This window comes from Vipera ursinii (assembly GCF_947247035.1).
Source record: "Vipera ursinii genome assembly, chromosome: 2".
Taxonomy (NCBI): domain Eukaryota; kingdom Metazoa; phylum Chordata; class Lepidosauria; order Squamata; family Viperidae; genus Vipera; species Vipera ursinii.
In genome coordinates, this window is record NC_139513.1 from 130,204,476 (window position 1) to 130,221,998 (window position 17,523).

At 39.9% G+C, this 17,523-nt stretch overlaps 1 protein-coding gene across 1 annotated transcript in view; it reads left to right on the plus strand.

Annotated features, from left to right (window-relative positions):
- SDK2 (sidekick cell adhesion molecule 2) overlaps positions 1–17,523 on the plus strand; it is a gene marked incomplete at both ends in the record, with an annotated part of 427,058 nt that overhangs the window by 367,616 nt on the left and 41,919 nt on the right. Inside the window, 9 exons of the mRNA XM_083351383.1 lie at positions 682–873; positions 4,284–4,405; positions 5,317–5,426; positions 7,356–7,506; positions 10,111–10,348; positions 10,479–10,594; positions 10,996–11,185; positions 11,748–11,846; positions 12,399–12,593. Coding sequence (XP_083207509.1) covers positions 682–873; positions 4,284–4,405; positions 5,317–5,426; positions 7,356–7,506; positions 10,111–10,348; positions 10,479–10,594; positions 10,996–11,185; positions 11,748–11,846; positions 12,399–12,593 — 1,413 coding nt within the window. The remainder of the gene's footprint in view (positions 1–681; positions 874–4,283; positions 4,406–5,316; positions 5,427–7,355; positions 7,507–10,110; positions 10,349–10,478; positions 10,595–10,995; positions 11,186–11,747; positions 11,847–12,398; positions 12,594–17,523) is intronic.

A 17,523-nucleotide genomic window follows, 5' to 3' on the forward strand; every position in this document is an offset into this window, starting at 1 on the left:
CAGAATTTTGTGGGCTTCTGAAGCACCCCTGTACCTGGGATGTTTAGCTTCTTGCACGGATTTGCGCAGGAGGGAATGCTATAAGAAAAGTTCTGCATCATTAACAGCTAAACTATTGGTTAGGTAATTGCCCTTTGCCAGAAGTTTTCACTTTGTTCACTCTTCTCTTGAAAACAAGGCGCCAGACTTTATTGAAATTGCTGAAGTAGAAGTCAAACCACCATGCTGCCTTACCTACATTTCATTTGGTTAAATAGAAGAGATTTCCATTTTATTTTCTCTCCCCAGGCCAAGAAACATGGAGACACAAAGACAAGAGACAGGGCGTTTGCTAGATCCTGATTTTTGTGGTTCCTCTCTCTCCATGTTTAGCATGGTAGTGATAAGGATACACGAGATAGAATAAAAAATATTTCTGAGGAGAGGATAAAATGAGTGGCTATAGGGAAATTTTCATCATAAATATTTTGATATCTACTTCTCAGAAAGATCATGTGGCCTCTCTCCCTGCTTGTAATAAATAGACTTTAAAAGTTTTACTGTTATTTAGGTTTGTTCTGAGTGCATCCTGGCTAGGAATATAAGATGTGTATGGTACTGCTATGTATCTATATACATTGTGGTCTCTGGTCTTCGACTGTAATAAACTTATTCGACTATATACATTGTGGGTTCTTTTAGGCTACCGAATCTCCTGGGAGGAATACAATCGCACAAACACGCGTGTAACACACTACCTTCCCAATGTCACCCTGGAGTATCGTGTTACTGGCCTCACTGCTTTGACCACCTATACTATTGAAGTGGCAGCCATGACATCCAAGGGACAAGGACTGGTTTCTTCCTCTACCATTTCTTCTGGGGTTCCCCCAGGTAAGCTTGATTTATTGGTCTTCCTGCAGCCATTAGTATCTTATCGCCAAGCTTAGTAGGGATATCTCGGTCTCTGCCCCTTAGCTCAGACTGAAACTTCTACAACAATACAATACAGGGAACAGTTCTTTGTTTGCAGCCAATGTATGGATGCATTTGACAGGAACGAATGATAGAAATTACTAAAAAGATGGACGTACATACAAATGAATTACAAACCCAATAATAAGCACAGAGAGAAACCAATCAATCCAGATGTTTCATGTTACAAGGAAAATTCCACTAGAAGATGATATCTAAACTAATCATTTAGGGAAAACTATAGTTACCCAAATTTTCCTTGTAGATTTTCATTTGTGAGGAAAGGGAATGTTTTGACGATGGTCAGTTTTACCTTTTTCTTGGTTAAGGTGGTTGATTTCTTTTTCAGAAAAGGGAAGAGGTGATAACAGGAAAGATATCTCCTTCCCCCCCCCTTTCCCCCCCTTCCCATATAAGTACAAGAAGAAAAGAATTTGTACTTTTCCCAGTACAAAAAAAAATGGGATTTTAATAAAATTCCTGGCAGTTATTCTGAACAGCAGTCCTATATCTGGTCTGTGTACTAGTGATACAAATCCTAGCGTCTTGCAAACTGCTAACCCGCCTTGTCTTGGAAGCTGTTGGTACCTGCTGTGAAAATTACTAAGACTAATATCTTCTTCTCCAAGAGAGTGAACCTGCAGATCTGATATGAGTGCTCAAAACTGATTCAGCTATTTTCAGGAAATGTCCCTAATTGAACTCTTAACCAGGCCTCTGAGGAGCATCAGTTTGGAACACTAAGCAAATAGAAATCGTGACATATCCTGGACCTTCAAAGCTACAAATGCAACTTCAAGGCATGTTAAAGGAAGACATGATTTCAAATAATTACAATGAATCTTAGTAAGGGGACAATGTTTTTTCGGTATATTTCTGCTATATTGCATAACAAAATTTAGCAAGCTATGTTATTCCCTTAATGAAGAAAGAATCTCTTGCTTGCCTTTTCTTACCTTCCTGTGCCGCTTTGAAGGTGCATTTTCCTGAACTGCATAATATTCCATATCTGATTTAATTCAGTTTGCCTGACTGAGCTTTGACTTTGTCAATCTCAATTAATTTCAATATTTGTTCTTTTCAGTAATTCAATTAATTCGAGTGTGTGTGCTTCATTCATTCAGGCACATAACATGCCCGTCACAATCATGACAACAAGCGACTTCTCTCAAGCTTCAGCATTATTAAATTAACAAACATCAGAGTAATGAATATGAAATTACAGACAACACTGTCAGCTCCCCTGGTGACCTTCATGAGATGGAAGTTTTGAATCTGATGAATATTCAAATCACTTTAGATATTTGTTTGAAGCCTGTGCCAATATTAAGCCTACGCCAAGTAGGTAGTGATCCTGCTTAATGCATCATTAATAAGCCACCATGTCAGTCACCAAAAGCTGTTTATTGTTTATTCCTGTTTCTTGATTGTGGGCTGAGGTTGGGGGTCATTTAGATTATCTGCTGCTGTTGGCAGGTCTTGATGCTTGGGGAACAAACAACACACCATATGCATGTCATGAAACTCAGAGGCTCCAATGCTTTAGAATGGTACAAAAGCTTTAACAAGTTGTAGACAGATGCTGTCTTCATGCTCTCATGCATTCCAAAGCATCTCTTCCAAATTGAATCTAAAGCATTGCACAGCTCTAATAAACACTCTTTTCTGTGGACTTGCAGGCAGAAGAGAAGGATGTTTAATCCTTCCAGCTGGATCAGACCAAAGGCCTATTTACTCCTGGACTCATTTTCTGCAGTGACTAGCCAGGTGCTTGGTGGAAACACACAAGCAAGAGATGAGGGCAGTGACAACCTCTTAGTATTTGTTAGGGAAATGCTGGATGCTTTTAGTCCTGAAGAAATTGTACTGCTCGCTTTCTTGACTTAACTCTTTGAGAACCTTCTCCTTCCCTGACAGGAATCAATGCTTCTTCTCTGATGCTTCTTGGCTCAGAGTTGTCTCTTCTTGAACCTACTTATTCTTAGAAAATGGTTTTGTTCCCCATGAAGTATGAGCGCAAATGTAATCAGATTCTATGAAATTATATAAAGTGGTGCATTTTAGAGCATGGAGAGTACATGTCAAAAGCTATTTGTATGACTTCTCAACTTCCCTAACATATTAGGACACCTATAGTGCAAGGCGATCAAACCGGTCAGTCCTAGAGGAGATCAACCCTGACTGCTCTTTAGAAGGCCAGATCCTGAAGCTAAAACTCAAAGACTTTGGCCACCTAATGAGAAGGAAGGACTCACTGGAGAAGAGCCTAATGCTGGGAAAGATTGAGGGCAATAGAAGAAAGGGACGACAGAGAATGAGGTGGCTGGATGGAGTCACTGAAGCAGTAGGTGTGAGCTTAAAGGGACTCCAGAAGATGGTAGAGGACAGGAAGGCCTGGAGGAACGTTGTCCATAGGGTCGCGATGGGTCGGACACGACTTCGCAACTAACAACAACAACAACATAGTGAAGCAGTGATTTCCCTGAAGTCCAAGGTTTTTAGGAAACAAGGTTCTATAGCCTCTTCACATTTTATTTATTTTTATTTTACTGTAAGAATTTGCATGCCACCTGACTTGCCAGACTCTAGATTGAGAATTAGCCTTGTTTGAGCTTCTGTAGCTAAGAGCTGAACAAATATTGTAATAAGAGGTTAATTTTTAGATGTGGCAGGTAACTACACCAGGGGTATCAAACTACTGGCCCGCGGGCCAGATGCATCATGCGGAAGCCATGCCCACCCCATTGCTGGCAATGGCAAAACCGTCCCGATACATCGCATGACGTCACGTGACATCGCAAGTTTGACATGTCTGAACTACACTGTTTTTCTACCCTACCCCACCTTGCCCACTTAACCAAAACCATATTTGATTATCAGATACTGGTGGCGATTTCATCTTTATTGTGTATGGCATATGTAACTTGCTGGTTATATGTTGATTGTCCTCTTTTTACCTTAAAAATTCTTTTTGAAAAGTATGATCCAGTCCTCCCTCTTACAGTTCTTAACAAATTGCACGTTATGTTTACTCCTGTTACATTTTTTAGATTAGTTCAGTCCTCCTCATCCTAGTATCTTTGAAACAGCCTTCAATTTCCCTCAGCCAGGTTGACAGGAAAGACTACGCTGGCTAATGATGACAGAAGTAGAAAGTCATCCATTTGGCGGGCACCAGAGTGGAGAAGACATGATTAGTGAAGTAAATTGTCAGTACAAACATTGGGCAAGATGCTATTTTCATTCTGTATGTAGTATAGCTGAGTCAATGGGCATTGTCTATGCTAGAGGTAATGAGTTCCATGTTCTGTGCTTTCTCTTGTTCACAGAGCTCCCTGGGGCCCCAGCTAACTTGGGCATCTCCAACATTGGTCCTCGTTCAGTCACACTTCAGTTTCGCCCTGGTTATGATGGGAAGACTTCCATTTCCAGGTGGCAGGTAGAGGTTCAGGTAAGGCAGGTCTCATTTGCTGATTAAAAAAAAAAGCAGCGGATGTTCTGTCCTTTTTATAGCTCTCCATCAAATTGTTGTATGAAAATTAAAGAAGCTTACCTCTCATTGCACTTCATGTAAATATTTTGACTTGAAATCTATAGTCTCAAATCAATATAAGACTCAGGCATACAGAGAGGGAGGGAGACTTGCATTCTTTTATTCTGCTCAATTTCAGAAAACTTAGTTTGACCAAGTGTCACAGTGGCTGAGGGCAAGAATAAAGGGGAAAGCATACTATTTGGGAATTAGAATACCTAGGAAACAGTAAATAGAGAGAGCGGATCATAGGACCAATAGACAGAATGGCATTTGATACATAATTATACTACATAGCCTCAAGATTTCATATTTATATAGGAATCTCATCCGTCACCTCTAAAAATAGCCACCTCTAAAAATATTTCTAGCAGAAAATCTTTGATTTGAAAATGAGCAATTTTTTATTTTTTTTTGAAATCTCAGTGACTAAGTGAAAGCAAAGATAGCGGGGAGGGACAATATATTACATAAAGAGCTATTCAGTGTGATGTACTTAATTTATTGTTCTGTTCTTTTGTGTGTGCATGTATTAAAGTATTCCGTGCGTATGCATTTTTTCTGCTTAAAGACCAACAACACAATAACAGAATAATAACAAATAATGAGGTGGCTGTAATTTATTCTAACAAGTAAATTATTGTGATTTTTTTAAAAAAAAACTTGTCCAAATGTTTATTTTACTGTTAGATAAAAGTAGTCTTGCTTTTCATTCCCTGAGAATGGCAAATGTTACCGTGTTATTTAACTCTCTCTTTTTTTTGCCTGTTCAGTAGGGAAGCAGGCGATAGCGTACTTTTCCAATTTTACTCTGCCTTGCTTGCTTTCAGATGGGTCAGACTGGAGAGAGTGAAGAGTGGATACTCATCCACCAGCTGTCTAATGAACCAGATGCTCGGTCCATGGAGGTGCCCAATCTCAACCCCTACACATATTATAGGTAAGTCAAGTGAAGAAGGGAAAGGCTAAAAATATTGTCACCCGTCACATCAACACGTTGATGTTGACACATCAATACATGATTTGCAGCAATGTATTATTGTAAGGGATGCGGTGGCTCAGTGGGTTAGGACGCTGAGCTTGTCGATGAGATGGTCGGCAGTTTGGCGGGTCGAATCCCGAGTGCCGCGTAGCAGAGTGAGCGCCTGTTACTCGTCCCAGCTTCTGCCAACCTAGCAGTTCAAAAGCACGTAAAAATGCAAGTAGAAAAATAGGGACCACTACGGTGGGAAGGTAACAGCGTTCCGTGCGCCTTTGGCGTCTAGTCATGCCGGCCACATGACCACGGAGACGTCCTCGGACAAGCGCTGGCTCCTTGGCTTTGAAACGGAGATGAGCACCGGCCCCTAGAGTCGGAAACGACTAGCACGCATGTGCGGGGGAACCTTTACCTTTTTATTATTGAAATGCATTCTTTGCCCATAGTTTCATTAGAATTTTTATTTCTGACAAATTAAGGAAGATGACTTTCAAACAATATGGTCAAAGTGCTGGGAATTATTTTACTTACAACCTAACTTTTCAGGATCTTGTTATATTAACCTTCTATATATTTTCTTCTGTTAATTAGTTTAACATAATACAGTTATTAAAAACAACAACTAGATGGTACGAGGAGGGAAAGATGCTGATCCCAATCGAGCTGTGTTGTTGTGTTACTGAAGAAAGGCAGGGGTGGTGGTGGCAGTGGAGGCAGTAGCACTGATGGTGATGAGGACGGTGATGATGAGGATATAAAGAGGAAGATCAAAATCAATCTTTTCATAAAACCCAGTCAGAGCTGAGCAAAGAAATCCTCCAAAATAGGGCACAAAACAAAAACCTTTCTGATGCTTCCTGAAATTCATCTTCCAACCTTGATGCCACCAAACATGGAGGCTCCATAAGAAAATCATGGCTAACATCTGTCGATAGACCTCTTCTCCATTAATGTTTTGTTGGAAAACCCAACACCCAGTTTAGAACTTGTAGCCCAATCCCCACATAATATCCTTTGCTTCAGAACCTTGGTGGAGCAGTGGGCTAATGCCTCCTTAAGTAACACCAGCTGCCTGCAATTAGTGCAGGTTCGCGTCCCACCAGGCCCAAGGTTGACTCAGCCTTCCATCCTTCCGAGGTAGGTAAAATGAGGACCCAGATTGTTGGGGGCAATAAGCTGACTTTGTAATAATGCCGCTTGGTGTGTGTGTGAAAGCCCTAACAAGCAGGCATATACATAGAATGAAGGCTACTGCTAAGCTTGTAAGCCGCCCTGAGTCTTCAGAGAAGGGCGGGGTATAAATGTAATAAAAATAAAAAAATAAAATAAATATGTTTTTTTATTTTTTGTTTTTTTTATTTTAATCCCATTTATATCCCGCCCTTCTCCGAAGACTCAGGGCGGCTTACAATCTAAGCACAAATTAAATGTGCTTAGCAGTAGCCTTCATTCTATGTATATGCCTGCTTATTAGGGCTTTCACACACACCCCAAGCGGCATTATTACAAAGTCAGCTAAATTGCCCCCAACAATCTGGGTCCTCATTTTACCTACCTCGGAAGGATGGAAGGCTGAGTCAACCTTGAGCCTGGTGGGACTCGAACCTGCACTAATTGCAGGCAGCTGGTGTTACTTAAGGAGGCATTAGCCCACTGCTCCACCAAGGCTTTATGGAGACATTACACAAATATGTAGGGCACTACATATTTGTATGTTCTTGCACATCACACATGATGGCTCCTCCACTGGTATTAAGAGGAAAGAGGACCAGGGGGAGAAACAAAGCAAAAAGTCACCAAAGGCATGTGAATGTGGAAGTTCAAAATCCTGGAGGATTTTTCTGTGCTCTTATCCCTTCCAACGTTAATCCATTTCCTCTCTGGTGCCAGTTTCCGGATGCGACAAGTGAACATTGTGGGTACAAGTCCACCCAGCCTGTCTTCCCGCAGGATCCAGACATTGCAGGCTCCACCTGATGTATCTCCTGCCAATATTACCGTACGAACAGCCAGTGAAACCAGCCTCTGGCTACGATGGATGGTGAGAACTGTAGCCTAAAAAGGGCCCATAATTGTTTCTGGAGGGGGGGAAAAACCAGGGGATAACAAAGAAGGGGAGAAGGGGCAAATCCCAGCAGGCTGACCACCCTACCATTATTTATCTAGTGAGCCAGACAAACTTCCAATAGTATGTTTCAATAGTAAATTTTTTATTTTATTTTTTTTATTAAAGAGTTTTACAAAAACAAAATTTTACAATATATCCCCAAATCCCCCCCACCCCAAACCCACCCACTTCCCCCCCACACACTTCCCAGAGCTAAATACAGGATTATAGTTACAATAATCATATTCTAAATAAAAAATTATGCATAATATACAATTAACCAAATTCATAATGTGCTTTAACTCCCCTTTGACATAACTACAAACAAAGTACCAATAACAATATCCCACTAAAATCTACTCATAAGCTAAATGGAACTTTTTAGTCCCATATTTGTTCTGAATATAATTTATCCATCTCCTCCAAACTGAAATATATCTTTCCTGTGAATGATCTTTCAAATAAGCAGAAATCTTAGACATTTCTGCAAGATTCAAAACTTTAAACACCCATTCTTCTATAGTGGGCAAACTATCCTTCTTCCAATATTGTCCCACCAGTAACCGTGCTGCTGTTATCATGTTCAACATCAAGTTAGTTTCAATAGTAAATTTGAATTCAAGATTAGTAGAGAGACTCATATGAAGCTAAGAATACTAGTTGAGGCTGCATCAGAAACTGGGGATATGGCTACAGTAAAATATCGAGCAATTGAAATACCCGCTTCACCCTTTCTGTCATTTATCATTCTAGGGTAAAGTGGAGGGGTCTAGAAGTACAGTGAAGGAAAGGGATGGGGTATGAAAAGATGGGGCTATAAGCAAGGGAAGAACTAAGGGGTTGGAAATGAAGTACAAATCAGAGTCATAATCAGAATTGAAGGGGCATCATTGGCTGACCTTCCTTTACTCCCATGCTAGGTATTTTTGGAAGTGGAAGACTTCAGCTGGGGCACCAGCTGAATATGGCTCTATTTTGAATCAATCTATATACACCTACCCATAGTTCCTTTTCCCTCAGCCAAGATTATAATTATCTCATAAAATTCTTGCCGCCCCTAACAGGAACTTTAAGACCAGCCCTTATCTAAGACTGAGAGGCTACCAAATTAAATTTAGTGAAAGAATTAAGGTTTCAACTATGTCAAAAGTCTGATGTGGTGACTTTATGGAGATATTCATTTAGTTCTCTTGATCAATAGTGTTATGGAAATGGCTAGTAAATGTTTTTGAACTTCCCAGTCCAGCTAGGAAGATCTCACATCTAAATACAAGTACTAACCAGGATGAACTTTTCTTGGCTCTTCTTGGAATGATATGATCAGACAGGTGCTACCATCTGCTATATTGGAAGTTCTTAAATCCAAATCAGAAACTTTCTGTAATATCTGTATTGGAGGTAGAAGACTTCAGAAGACAGATGGCTTTCTATTAAGCACAACAATTAGGATTCAAAACCTTAGGGGTTCAAATTGATTCCAAGCTTTATGGTTCAACTTGATTGTTGTTCCATATGCATTCCTTATGAGATATAAAAAAAGGAAATTCAACTATTTTTCTCTCTTTTTGCGTGTCTTCTGATATTTTTTTTATGAATTGGCTGGAAGCCCATTTTCTATATTTATCATTTCAGTTCAAGAAAGTTACAAGGTAATTTTAAATATTAAAATTTGGCCTTATGTACATAAGGCATGGGTCCGGATTATCTCAGGGAGCACCTGCTGCCAGCATCAGCCTCCCATCGTCCTGTGCGCTCCCACAGGGAGGGCCACCTTAGGGTTCCGCTGGATAGGGAATGCCGGCGGGTGATTCCAAGGGGGAGGGCATTCTCTGTGGGCGCGCCTGCCCTATGGAATGAACTGCCGGTAGAACTTCGGACTGCCCTGGACCTTCGCTCATTTTGCTGGGACCTGAAAACTTGGTTATTTGATCTTTCTGGCCTGGACTGAGGGGTTTTTAATTTAACTTTAAATTTTAAATTTTAATTTGTTTTAATTGTGGGCTAGTTTTAATTTAATTCTATTTTAATTGTATTTATTTGTATTGTTTTAATTCGCCCTGTAAACCGCCCTGAGTCCTTCGGGAATAGGGCAGTATATAAAATCAATTAAATAATAATAATAATAATAATAATAATAATAATAATAATAATAATAATAATAATAATAACAATAATAATAATAATAATAATAATAATAATTTTATTTATATACCGCCCTTCTCCTGAAGGACTCAGGGCGGTGAACAGGGCAAGAATAAAAAATACAAAGTTACAAAAGTTAAAAAAGAATTAAATATATGCCCACTAAAAACAGTAAATACAAATAATAAAATAACAATAAAAAACCCCACCCATCCCCACCAATTTATAAATAAATAAATTCGCAGCTTCTATCTAAGGTAGGCTTTAAAACTGTACCTGTTTTACAAAGGCTAGGATCTCTTCAGTTGAGTAGGGAAGATGTTACCCTGTTTCTTGTAGCCATTCTAGAGAAGAATAGAATGCCGGCCAATAGTAAAGGGCCATCTCTTTTCTCAGCCACTGCCAGAGAGTGAATACAATGGCAGCCCTGAGTCGGTGGGCTACCGGTTGCGCTACTCACGTCTTGATGGGCGCAGCCACACCCTGACCAACACCATCCATGACCGTGTGGAGCGTGAGTTCACCATTGAGGACCTGGAGGAATGGACCGAGTACCGTATACAGGTGCAGGCCTTCAATGCTGTTGGGCCAGGGCCATGGAGTCAGACTGTAGTGGGGCGAACCCGGGAGTCAGGTATTCTTTTCCACTCTAGCTGTTTAAGACAATCTGGTAGGCATATCACTGCCTGCTTGGAATTTAACATGTGAGGTTCTGGACAATGTAGCAATGTGTGTTCTTGTCCGTATTCTTTGTATATATATAGTGCCTTCATCTGGACCCACCAATATTTCAGCACTAGCTACCACTTCCACCTCTATGCTAGTGCGGTGGAATGATATCCCTGAAGCTGATCGAAATGGGTTTATCCTAGGCTACAAGGTGAGTATCAGTACTACTGATCTGGCAGTCCTATCCCTACTTCCTTTCTCTTGTGCCATACTGCAAAGACCTGACCTAAAGCATTGTATTCCTCCACACCTATTCTCTTTGTCTTTCTTCCAGTTTGATCCTGAATCTCTGCCTGCAGATTCTACCATTCTAGAGGATTCCTTAGTGAACATTTTTTCAGTCTTTCAATTATTGCGTTTCCACAAAATGACCTTGCTTCTTTCCCCTCCTCATTTCTTCAAATCCATGTTATGCCTTATCCTTATACAGGGCTCTCATCCTATTTACAGGAACAAATGCCAATTAATAATGCTCTCCTGATTAGCACTGATGAACTGGGAAAAGGGGACTGCTTTCTTTTATTTTAATCATTGGTACATCTTCTCTTCTAGATCATGTATAAGGAGAAAGATTCAGATTCAAGGGCCCAGTTCTGGTTAGTGGAAGGCAATGCTTCTCGGAGTGCCCAGCTCATAGGCTTGGGAAAATACGTCCTTTATGAGATCCGGGTGCTTGCTTTCACCCGCATTGGTGATGGAGTGCCTAGCAATCCGCCTATACTTGAGCGCACACTGGATGATGGTGGGTGTCCCCTAACTCTCTGTCTCTTAGCTATACTTATTTTAAAAAAGATTAGCAACCAAACACCAATACCATCTTCGTTCAGAATGTTCAATAATTCAAGTCCTAATCATAACCTTTCTGTAAATTATTAAACATAAACTTCCTTTTGCATCCTTCCTGCATTTCTCAGTGATCTGCCGAAGAGTACAATTTTCCTTCACCTCTCTGCATGTCCTCCATTAACTTCATTCCACATCCTGGTAATATTAACTGTGTTCGATCCCACATGACTTCTTGAGATTCTTGAACCCAATATATGCTAGCAGAGAGCTTAGACTTCTCTCCAGAGCATTTCCACTATCATTATAAACTCTTGACCCTGTGTTATAAGCAACTCCCCATCCCCACAACCTGTGTCGTGGCCCCCTAAAAAGCAAGACTGATCTTCGTGTCGGGTAGCATCGATTTTATATATCTGTGTTTGTATGTGCATTCCAGTCACTGCCTGTAGGAATAAATAAACATATACCTTAATCACTGAACCTAATCATCCATTTTCCTTTGTCTTGATGTATTCCAGTGCCCGGGCCACCAGTAGGCATTCTCTTCCCTGAAGTGAGGATAACTTCTGTACGGCTAATCTGGCAGCCTCCTTCTGCTCCCAATGGTATCATTCTAGGTAAGAGACAGTAGTCCAGAGTGAGCCAAATTCTTGAGCTTCTCCCATTCATCTTTCTGAAGAGCAAGCAGGGCCACAGAAAAATTGTGGCAGGGTAAAAAAGGGAACTCATATCAAACGTCCGGGCCTTGTTTCGTGATTACTCCCATGGTTGCAGTCTACTTCCACTGGGAGAACTATTTCTTCAGCTGCCCCAAAGACAGCTATATGGGTAGTATTGTGTGGCAGGTTCTTTGGCGCAGGAAAGAAGGCGAGGCAAGTGAGTTCAGGCAAACTCATGGTTTATTGATTGCAGAATGTGAACTGAGAACTGAGCTGTAACTAGCCACAATTTATAGTCTAGCCCCTAGGCGGCGGCCAGTAGGTTTGAAGCAACCATTGTTGCCTAGGGACAGCCAATAGCAGCACTGGAGACTTGTAGTTTGGGTTGCTGGAGAGCCGTTAGCTGCTCCAGCTACCCATGTGGTATTACATTTGAGCCCAATACATAACAGGTAGTATCCCTTTTTGCCAAACATTTTCTTACCCAGTGCTATTCTGACTCTGTTGCAGCATACCAGATCACTCACCGCCTCAACACTACAACTGCCAATTCAGCCAATGTAGAAATCCTCAGCCCCAGCGCACGCCAGTTTACTGCTACCAACCTCAGGCCTGAGTCCACCTATCTCTTCCGTATCACAGCGCAAACCCGAAAGGGCTGGGGTGAAGCTGCAGAAGCCTTAGTAGTCACTACGGAAAAGAGAGGTAATTAGGGTGGGACATAAGACAATCCAGAATTACATTGTGACAGAAATTAGGTATGTCTGCCCAGTGAGTTTATTTTTGTTCCTAAGGATGTTGCAGCATAAAATGTTACAGGGACACTCTCAGGTTTGATTTACGGTCATTCACTCAACACACTCACAGCCCTGGTCAACATTCAAATCACTTTCAACCAAACACTGAGATACAACCAGTTCTTTGGAGAACCAGTGATTTAAAGTAATAGCAAAACTTTATTGTTTTGTACATTTACGCTCTCTGTCTCTCTCTGTCTCTGTCTCTGTGTGTGTGTGTGTGTGTGTGTGTGTGTGTGTCTCACACACACATACACACACACAAATCCACACAGAGTATCCTTCTCAATTAGGCTGTCAGCTACTAGTCAGAGGGACAAAAGCTGCCAAGTCTGGATTCAAAGAAGACTTAAAGACTGGGCAGGCTTCAGGACCTCTTTTGTCTCCAAAAGTCCTTGTTTTGTTGATTCACAAGATTGGCAGCTATTCTTGCTTTTTTGAATAAATTTGGTAACTGTTGATGGGACTTGGGGGGGATTTTCACATGTGCTCAGGCTCAATTTCTTTTGTCTGGTTTGGGTAACTTTTTCCCCCCTTTGTTTCCTTGACAACTGGGTTCTTTCTTATCTATCTCTTGAAGGGATCTTTCAAAGAAGATTCCTAGCTTTTAATCCAGCCTGCTTACATGCTTTTTTAAAAATCTTTAGTTGTGGTAGCTTCAGCATAGTCTCACAAGAACTGTATTAAAAATTATCTTAAGGCAGTGTGTATATCTGAGTAGCAAACTGGTATTGCAATTAATCCTTTCATTTTTTTCAGCCTTTTTTTTTTTATTGAAAAGTTTTAAAATACAGTTTTCCTTTAACAAAGCCCCCTTCCCCCTCCCCACTCCCCCCTACCTCCCCCCAACCTCCCCCCCTCCCCCCTCCCTCCCCCCCTCCCCCCCCGACTTCCCAGAGCTAAATACAAGGTATATATATACAAAAAGGCAATCATAAACAACCATGTACTAACAACTATAAATTCTAAAATCCATCACTCTCTAGCTTATATAGGATAAAACACACCTTAGCAATATTAAATATATATAAAAAACTAGAATAGAAAAAGGAAAAAAAACGAAAGAAGACTTATTCGAATGCTACATAAAATTTCTTAACCCTATACTTGTTCTGGATAAACTCAATCCATTTTCTCCATTCCATAATATAACGTTCTTGCGAATGATCTTTCAAATAGGCCGAAATCTTCGCCATCTCTGCCAGGTCGGAAACCTTTAAAGTCCACTCTTCTATGGTCGGCAGTTCCTCTTTCTTCCAATATTGGCCTATCAAAAGTCTTGCCGCCGTAACTAAGTTCAACATCAACTTGGAGTCCACAACTGTAGCGTCAACAATTATTCCCAACAAAAAAAATTGCACACAAAACTTTATCCTCTGTTTACAAATCTTCTGCATGTTCCACCAGACTTTTATCCAAAAAGCCTTAACCTTTTTACATGTCCACCATATGTGAAAATATGTTGCATCTTCATCACCGCACATCCAACATTTAGGCTGATAATTCGGATACATACTTGCAAGCTTTTTAGGATCTAAATGCCATCTATAAAACATTTTGTAAAAGTTCTCTCTTAGATTTTGAGCTTGAGTAAATTTTACATTCCTCACCCAAATCTTTTCCCACGTGTCCATTGTAATAACTTCCTGAATGTTTTGGGCCCATTTTATCATACAATCCTTAACAAGCTCTGTTTCTGAATCAATCTCTATCAATGCAAGATATATCCGTTTGATATGTGCTGGTCCCTGATTTCTAATTTGCTTTATCAAATTTTCATCAGTCATTGCAAATCCATTTTTCTGGTCTTCTTTCCACCTGGCCCGTAGTTGAATATATTGAAACCAAGTTTGAACAACCTTCTCTTCTCGCAAGAGACTATATGATTTCAAACACCAAACATTCCTTTCCAGGCTTAAAATTTCCTTGTACGTAGTCACATCATGTTTGAAACCAGCATGTATATTTTCTATTGCGTGTTTTGGAATTGCCCACAATGGTATCTTGCTGCTTAACTTATGTCTATACTTCTTCCAAACTCTCAGCAATGCCTGTCTTAAAATATGCATCCTAAACACAGTATCTACCTTCTTATCATACAACAAATATGCATGCCAGCCAAACAACAAATCATGGCCCTCAAGATTTAATAACCTCAATTGCGTCAAATTAATCCAATCGCTTATTCCTACTAATGCAGCAGCTTCATAATATAATTTAAAATTAGGCAATTTAAGGCCACCTCTCTCACGAGTATCCTGCATAATCTTAAGTTTAACTCGTGGCTTTTTCCCTGCCCACACAAATTTATTGATACCACGCTGCCATTCCTCCAAATTAGAATCTTTCTTAAGAATCGGTATCATTTGAAATAAAAATAAAAATTTGGGCAGGACATTCATTTTCACTGCTGCAATCCGTCCCAACAAAGACAATTGCAATTTTTGCCAACTCTCCAATTCTTTTTGAATTTCCCCCCATAGTTTTTCATAATTATTTTTATATAGCTTTGTATTAGAGGGCGACAAAATCACCCCCAAATATTTAACCCTTTTAACAATCTCAAATCCGGTTAATCCTTCTAAGAGAGCCTTCTGTGAAACTGTCATATTTCTAGCCAAAATTTTAGTTTTCTGTGTATTTACTTTAAATCCAGAAACCTTCCCATATTGTGTTATTATCTCCATCAGGTCCACAACAGAGTTCTCTGGCTGGGTCACTGTAACAACCAGATCATCTGCAAATGCTCTCAATCTATAGTCCTGATCTCCAACTTGTATCCCCTTAATTTTTTCCGAGTTCCGAATCTTAACCAATAGTATCTCTAATGTTAACACAAATAACAAGGGCGATAACGGACACCCTTGCCTTGTGCCCTTCTCAATATTACATGCTGCTGTCAGGCTATTGTTAACTATGATTCGGGCAGTTTGTTTTTGATATAATGCCCTAATCGGTTGTAAAAAATTTTCCCCAAAATCCATTTTATCTAAAACTTTCAACAAAAATTGCCAATTCAATTGATCAAAGGCCTTTTCAGCATCTAAAAAGATTAGCGCTGCAGAGATCTGGTTGTGCCTTTCCAAAAACTCTAACACATCAACTATATGTCTCACATTATTTTTCATTTGCCTACCACTAATAAACCCCGTTTGATCCCCATGAATCACCTGTTGCAGAACCCTCATCAGTCTATTAGCCAAAACCTTAGCAAATATCTTATAATCTGTATTTAAAAGCGATATCGGTCTATAATTTTTAACTTGAGTAGCATCCTGGTCTTCCTTCGGAATCAAAGAGATAAAAGCTGTTCTCCAAGAGTACTCAACATTTCTTTTCCTTATAACACTCCTCACAAATCACTATTTGTTTTATTCAAATGGAGAAGTGCTATGTATAAATTCCATTTCAGGGCATGGAGGACACCTTGAAAAAAGGGAGGTGCTGTTGAATGGATAAATACCTCAAGGAAGGAAGGAAGGCATAGCTCAAGATGAAAAGAGAGAAAGAAGCAGCATTTCATTTTTCCCTCGCTTTAAAGTTTCAGCCTTTGGAGGCTATCTTCACTCAGTCAAGACTGACGTCCAGTTGGGCTTTAAGGCTTCAATTTAATTCTGCAAAATGTTTCTGCTTTTAAGAATTTCCTGACAAATTAGACGGTTAGCCTTCAGGAGATCTACATGAATGGCTGTCTCTTAAGTAGCAAATGCAGGAAAACGTTAGTATTCCATAAGAGAGCAAACCAAAATTCTCTGGGTTCAGCACCAATAACAATCTATTAAGCAGATGACAAAAAATATGAATGGGTAATTTGTATATTACAAATCAGATTCTTATTCAGGTATTTGCAGACAACTGCATTGTGCAATTATCAATTATTGCTGAAAACCCATCCGTCTTTCTTCTAATAATGAGCCCATTTCAACGAAAACTCATTTTCTTTCAGACTACAGGAAAAATATGCCCCAGGTGCTCATCTTTTAAGAATTGTAGTAGGAGTAATAGAATATCAATGCCCATATATCAAAGGCATTCATTTAATAGGCCTGTAGTTAATGATGATTGAAGTGATCACCGTTTCAATACGTTTTGTGACTTTCTCTACATTAATTTTGTTAATATTTTCTCTTTCTTCTTACTTAAGCAGTTGAATGAACTCTGCTGTACCTTATAAGCAGACGAATCTTTGTGAAACTCATTATGAATTAAAAAAAACAAAAACAACCTAAGTGTTACAGATAGTCCTCAACTTAACAACTATTCATTTAGTCACGGTTCGAAACTATAATGGCACAGAAAAAAAGTGACTTCAGACTGTTTTTCACACTTATGACCATTGCAGCATTCCCAGAGTCACGTGATCAAAATTTGGGTGCTTGGCAACTGGCTCTCTATTTATGACGGTTGTAGTGTGATCCCCTTTTGCGACCTTCTGACACGCAAAGTCAAATGGGGAAGCCGGATTCACTTAACCGTGTTACTAACTTAACAACTACAGTGATTCACCTAACAAGTGTGGCAAGAAAGGTCGTAAAATGGGGCGAAACTCACTTAACAACTGTTTTGCTTAGCAATGGAAATTTTGGGCTCAATTGTGATTGTAAGTCGAGGACTACTTACATTAGTCCCTGCCTTGTCAAACCGTGTCAACTATGGTCTGCTTTCAGAATGGTCATCCAGACCCAACTTTGTTTTCATAGAATTAATATACTCTGCTGGGTTGTTGTTGTTTTTTATTTTTTTAAAAAAGGCATGGGAAGCATCACTATAAACTGTATGAATGGACCAACCATCTGTGATCGCACGGAAGCAACATTTTAAAATGGAAAGCAAACTCG